Source organism: Nicotiana sylvestris, chromosome 3 (assembly GCF_000393655.2).
Source record: "Nicotiana sylvestris chromosome 3, ASM39365v2, whole genome shotgun sequence".
In the NCBI taxonomy this organism is placed as follows: Eukaryota; Viridiplantae; Streptophyta; class Magnoliopsida; order Solanales; family Solanaceae; genus Nicotiana; species Nicotiana sylvestris.
The window spans coordinates 164,943,108-164,950,199 of record NC_091059.1 but is presented as its reverse complement, the minus strand read 5'-3'; the positions used below and the strand labels follow the sequence as shown (position 1 = coordinate 164,950,199).

At 37.0% G+C, this 7,092-nt stretch overlaps 1 protein-coding gene across 1 annotated transcript; it reads right to left on the bottom strand.

Moving 5' to 3' along the window:
* Positions 1–2,901: 2,901 nt before the first annotated feature.
* On the bottom strand, positions 2,902–6,032 carry LOC138888291 (uncharacterized). The gene is made up of 4 exons (XM_070170136.1): positions 5,561–6,032; positions 4,540–5,285; positions 4,330–4,434; positions 2,902–4,164 (listed from the first exon to the last, which is right to left on the bottom strand). The coding sequence occupies exons 1-4, from the start codon at positions 6,030–6,032 to the stop codon at positions 2,902–2,904; spliced, it is 2,586 nt and encodes an 861-aa protein (XP_070026237.1).
* Positions 6,033–7,092: the final 1,060 nt, after the last annotated feature.

Here is a 7,092-nt window from a genome sequence, read left to right as displayed (position 1 = left end):
AAAAAAACAAAAATTTAAGGGTGCAGAGAAAAAAATAAAAATTTAAAAATTATAAATAAAGTAAAAAAAAATTGTGCGGGGGTGGGTGGGGGTGTGTAAAAACGAAAAAAAGAAATTTGAAATTACAAAAAAAAAGTAAATTTTTTTGGGGTGAGGGGATGGGGGTGGGTAGCGTAGTAGGGTGGTGGTGACGGAAAAAAACCTTTTTTGGAGAGATGGCATGGGGTGGGGTTAGGTGGGTTGGGTGTGGGGTGTGGGATGGGTTGGTGAGGGTATGGAATAGGGTGGGGAAGTTGAGAAATGAGAAGGAGTTTTGGAAAATGTTTTCCCTTCTCTTGATAGGGAAAACATTTTCCTCCAATTGGAGGAAAATGAGTTGATGAGGAAAATGTTTTCCAAAACATTTAAGACAACCAAACATTAAAAATTGGAAAATATTTTCTTTCGTACCAAACACACCCACAAGCTCTACAGGATTGTGAATCCCATTGCCTCCCTTTTCTATATTTTTTCTGTTTCTTCTTTGATATTGTTGAAAGGGAATATTAAATTGCACTAAATTTGACAAAATCGACATATATTGTTAAAAAGTATATTATTCTCAACTATTTACGAAATTAAGCAGACACGTTATCTGAATAGGACTTATGAGGTTTGACCACAGACCCATAATATTTCAGAAGGCTTCGGTTGTGACAAAAGATAGAGAAAATGAACTATCCCTATTGTTTGATAAATGATTTACTTTTACCCTCCGTCCAACTTTGGTTCAAATTGTGTATAACGTTATCTTTGCATATGCTGGCATTATTTCATTGGGACACGTGGCACTCAATCTGTTTTTACTCGCGCCAGATTTAGACCCGCCCCAATTTTTTGTACCGAACTTGTTCTTCAATTCCCTTCTTCTTAGAACAACTTTCTTCTTCTTACAATGATTATACTACAAAATTCAGACCCGTTTCTCGCTCTCACACTTTATCTTTCACGCTCTTCCCTGAGTGCACTGTTGTAACTGGTTTGGATTCGAAATCGAAAGGGCATCCATTAAAATTTGAGTTTGGGTGTGTGACAAACTGAAATCGGAGCAATTACTATTACCTATTGTTGAAATTTATTGTTTGAGCTTAGAAGAAAAGAACTAAGCTACTGGCTTTCAAAAACTCGAGGTGAGAGTCTACTAAAATTCAAAGTTTTGATTTTTGGCTAGTTATATTGTTTAGATTTCAGAGAATCCCTGAGCTGAAAAACCTTAGACATGGGAGAAGCATACGCAGAGAGAGAACAACTTGAGGAAGAAAAAAAATAAGAGAAGTATATTTTATATCTTCAATGTAACAGTACACAATATTTATACATGTGCACTTAATTATCAACTCCCTAACAGACTGGTGGTCCATACAGTACTCCTAATAACTGATTGTAGTATCTGTACACTAACTAACTAATTCCTTTTCTCTCTATTATGTTACTTCTTTTGTTTCTACACTCCATCTCAATCTAGGTGGTATGAAAATATCTAGTAAACCTAGCTTGGACAGTAAGTACTCATGTTGAGCTCTAGGCAGTCCTTTAGTTAGCATATCTGCCAACTATTCTTTGGTTCCCATATATTCTATCTTGATTATCCCCTGCTGAATTTTTTGTCATATGAAATGACAATCAATCTCTATGTGTTTGGTCCTTTCATGAAAGACAAGGTTGTCAGCTATTTGTATGGCTGCTTTACTGTCAGTGTAGATAGTTACAAGCAATTCAAACACCACTCCAATGTCCTTGATAACCCAAATATCCAAACTAGTTTAGCTATTGTTGTTGCAATGCTTCTGTACTCTGATTCTGCAGAGTTTCTGGAAATAGCGCTTTGTTTCTTTGATTTCCATGATATCAGTGAATCCCCATACTTTATGAAAAAACTAGACACAGACTTCCTAGTCAAAGGACATGCTGCCCAATCAGCATCACAAAAGGCTGAGATTACATCTTTCATTTGACTTGACAGAAGCACTTCTTGCCCATGATGATTCTTAACATACTTGATCACCCTAAGTGTTGCCTCCATATGGGATTTTTTTTAGGCTTTTGCATAAACTGGCTAGGTGTTTGAACACTAAATGCAATGTCTGATCTTGTTAGTGTCAAATATAGAAGTTTGCCCACTAACCTTTGATAACTAGTAAAATCTGGTAATACTGTATTATCCAAGTTGTTGATTGTGCATGTGTGTTCACCATACTCCTGAGTAGTGAGTTTCACATTTACTTCAGGAGGTGTGGTAGCAGGTTTTGCAGCACCTAAGCCAAGTTCAGAAATAAGTTTTAATGCATACTTTCTTTGATGCATAAGAATAACCTTTGATGATCTTGCAAACTCTATCCCAAGGAAGTATTTTAACTCCCCTAGGTCCTTCATATTAAAGGTCTTCTGTAGTGTTGTTTTGGTCTTTTCTACTAGACTCAAATTAGGTCTTGTGATGAGCATATTATCCACATAGACTAGTATAACCACAATGCAGCTCCCAGTTCCTTGTGCAAATAAGGAGTGATCATGTTGACTCTGTGTGAAATCAAAAGTAATCAATGATTCTGATAGCTTTGCATTCCACTGCATGCGTACTTGTTTGAGACCATATAAGGATTTCAAAAGTCTGCAAGCTGGCCTACTCTCCCCCTGACTCTAAAATCCCTAAGGAAGAGTCATATAGATTTCATCAGGCAAATCACCCTATAGAAAGATACTGTACACATCCATTTGATGTATATGCCAATGTTTTGAAGTTGCAATAGAAAGGGTGGTTCAAATAGTAACCATCTTAACAACTGGACTAAAAGTTTCTTGATAATCAGTCCCTTGTTGCTGACTGAACCCTGCCACCAGCCTGGCTTTAAATCTTTCAACCTATCATGTTGATTTGTACTTCACCTTAAATATCCACTTGCAACAAATAGGCATCTTGCCTGGAGGAAGTGATACAAATTCCCAAGTGTGATTGGCCTCCAAGGCTGCTATTTCTGATTTCATAGCCTCCACCCACCTTGGATCTTTAATAGCCTCTTCATAAGAGGAGGGCTCCACAATAGTGGAGAAGGCTGCAATATAAGACTGGTAAGATGGAGAGAGACTATTATAGGAGACATAATTGGCCATGGAATATGGAGTTGTAGTGTTAGAAGGCTGAGTGACAAAATCCTTGAGCCATAGTGGAGGATATTTAGTTCTGAGAGATATCCTCAGAGTAGGACAAGGTTCAGAAGTAGTAGATAAAGAGCTATGCCTACCTTTAGATAAGGTAGGGTACAAGTGATCACCAGATGATGGAATAGGTAAATTGATGTGAGGAGAGGAACAGCCATCTGAGAACACTTCTTCACATCTAGGAGGTGAATGAGGGGGCTTGAATATAGGGGGAGAGACAGACAAAAAGTCTTTGAATGGAAAGACATCCTCTCTCAAGATAACATCTCTATTAACAAAGAAGTGTTGTATAGAAATATCTAAGAGAATATAACCTTTTTGCGTGTCTGAGAATCCCATGAGCACAGCAGCTTTGGCCCTAGGCATGAGCTTATCTGTCTCATGTACTTGCTTTACAAAACATAAGCATCCCAGGGTTCTAAGATGTCCCAGGTGAGGCTTCATATTGTACAACACCTCATAAGGTGAACAACCCTTCAATACTGATGATGGTAGTCTGTTGATTAGATATGCTGTAGTAATAACACAATGACCGCAGGACATGATTAGAATATGAGCTTGAAACCTCAGAGCTCTAGTGATTTCTAGGGGATGCATGTGCTTCCTCTCAACTACCCCATTCTGTTGAAGAGTGTAGGCACAGGTAGTTTGATGAAGAATTCCAAGGTTATTGAACACAGTTCTACATACTGAATTTAGAAATTCAGTACCATTGTCAGATCTTATCATTTTGACTATTTTATTGAACTGTGTATGTAAAAAGGCAATGAATTGTGGTAATACAACAGACACATCAGATTTCAGTTTCAGTACAAAAACCCAAGTCATTCTAGTGAAGTCATAAACCACTAAGAGAAAGTATTTATAACCATCAAATGTGACAGTTTTATAAGGTCCCCAAACATCTACATAAATGAGATCAAATGCATTAGTACTCTTAATGCTACAATTAGGAAATGGTGTCCTGGTCTGTTTAGCACATGGACAAACACAACAATTATTGATGGCATTAGTAATACTAGCTAGTTTGACAGGAAATAATTTCTTTAGAACAATAACGGACACATGACCAAGTCTCTTGTTCTATAAGGCTATATTATTGGGACAGATTGAGAGATCAGCTTTTGAGCTAACAGCTGCCAAGGACACAACAGCCAATCTCTTATTTCCATGTTGCTGTAGGAAGTACAAACCATCTCTTTCTCTAACAATCTCTTTCACCATGCCATTGAAGAGATCCTGAAACACACAAAAATTAGGATAAAAAAAGGCAAAGCACCTTAAGTCCCTTGTCACTTTTGACACTGATAGCAAATTATATTTGAATTGTAGTATATAAAATACTTCTTTTAGAGTGTTGTTGTTTGATATCTGACTATCTCCAACATGAGTTACTTGAGTGACATCTCCATTTGGCAAGAGAACTTTTCTAGAGATAGAGGGTTCAACTATAGAGACTTTATTTAATAGATTGACATTAAACACTATGTGGTTAGTTGCCCTTGTATCAATGATCCACTCTTGTGGACTAGTGGAAGCTAGTAAAGCAATATTAGTACCTGCTGCATTAGCTTGAGAAGTAGATGAAGGATAGTTGTTGCTTGCTGAAGAAGAGCTGACTGTGTTGCTGTTCAGAATTTGCATAATCTGATCATATTGTTCCTTGGTGAAGGGAAATGCACTATCTCCTCCACGTTGTGGTTGTTGTTCCATACTTGCATAGTGATTGTTGTTCTGCAAAGGTTGAATAGACCTTGGCTGCATAGTAGTAATTTGTGAACCAGAGTTTGGTTGTCCACGAGGCTGTATGTAGGAGCTTAGCTCAGGTAGTGAATTGTAACTACCGGTAGTTGAGCCATATTCAGCTACTGCATTATAAGAACCAACTCCCCCTTTCTTCTTAAACTTGCAGTCTGCTGGATAACCAACTATTTTATAGCAATTCTCCTTGATATGACCCTTTAGCTTATAGAACTCACACTGTAGATTAAAATTCTTTTTGTACTTTGGTCTATTACTAGGCTTAGTACTGTATAATGTTGTAGATTCATAGTGTCCACCAGTGGAATTAGGTGAAGACCCTAAGATTCCTATTGATCATGCTACATTTCTCTGAATCTCCTCACTCATTAATATAGCATAAGCTTGATTTACAGAAGGAACAGGTTTCATCATTATGATTTAACTACGAGCTTGTGAGTATGAGTCATTTAAGCCCATAAGGAACTCATACAGTTTTTGTTTATGAAGATGTTTAATAAATTTTTGAGTTTTTGGGCAGTCACAGCCAGGATATGGCACTAGTCTTCAGTTTCATCCCAGAGGTCTTTGAGTTTTGAATAGTACACAGATATAGAGGAGATACCTTGAGTTAGGGTTGTAATTTCCTTGTGTAGGCTGTAGCATCTAGTGTCATTCGCTTTGTCAAAACGCTCTTGCAATTCCATCCACACAGTGTGAGCATTGGTAACATATGCAATTCCACTGATCAAAGTTAGTGCTACAACATTTATTAGCCATGACAAAACTATAGCATTGGACCTTTCCCACTGATACCAATATTTTTCTCGAAATTTCTCCTTCTTCCACCTTCCGTCAAACATTCTGAGCTTGTTTCGACCTAGAAGAGCAATTTTCATATATCGATACCACAGTGAGAAGTTGTCTGTGCCTATTAATTGAAAGTAAATCAGAGATATTCCACTCGTATCAGTAGGTGCCAAATACATAGGATGAGTGACTGGAACTGAAATTCCTTCTTCAAATTCATCCTCCGATGAGGCTTGAGAAGTTTCAGTTATAGTTGCAGGTGTTTCCTGCTTAGAATTGTCGACCATCATTGTTGATGACTTAAAGCTTCAGAACTGAGATGCGAAAAGAGAGTTGAGTAAGGAAGAAAATTGAGGAGATGATTACAGATCCGGATCGATTTGTGAGCTTCAATTCACAGCTCAAAGCTCTGATACCATGTTAGATTTCGGAGAATCCATGAGCTGAAGAACCCTAGACATAGGAGAAGCATACGCAGAGAAAGAACAAATTGAGGAAGAAAAAAATGAGAGAAGTATATTATGTATCTTCAATGTAACAATACACAATATTTATACGTGTACGCTTAACTATCAATTCCCTAATAGACTAATGGTCCCTATAGTACTCCTAATAACTTATTGTAGTATTTGTACACTAACTTACTAATTCCCTTATTCTCTATTATGTTGCTCCTTTTATTTATACAGATATAAGCTGAGTGTTGATTCTAATACTTAAAAACTTGATTTTAAAATAGATTTGATAATCTCAAACTTTTTTATTTGAAAAAATGGAGGATCCACTGAAGAACTCTTCGAAACCCATTTGGAGTGAAATTTTATTTTGATCTAAATATTTGTCACTTTTTGTTGGAATGTTAATGTACTTTGAGCCTAAATACATCTATGCAAACTGATTTGAGAATGAGAACCTTGAAGAAGGAGCTGTAATATTCCATTAGAACTCTTTTGAAACCTTGGTTCAAAATTAGGGTTTTTTGAAATTGTGATTTATTTTGAATCTGTGTTACTAGATTTTGTTGAGGACGTTAATAGGAGCTTAAATCTGAAACTTGAGGGAGACTGGAATAGATTTGAGATGGATTTGGGTGAATTTGCAGAGCAAATTCGAAGGTTGAAAAACATATTTGAGTCCAAAAATTGAGGCGGGTCTAAATCTGGGGCGGGTAGAAACCAATCTGGTCTGGGTGCAACGTGCCCCTATGAAATGATGCAAACACATTAAAAAAGGGATCACACAATATTCCGTTAGTCGCGAGGGTAGTTTTAGACCGAAAGATAACGTTGTACATAATTTTCGATCAAAAAATTAAACGGAGGACAAAAGTAAACCATTTACCAAAAA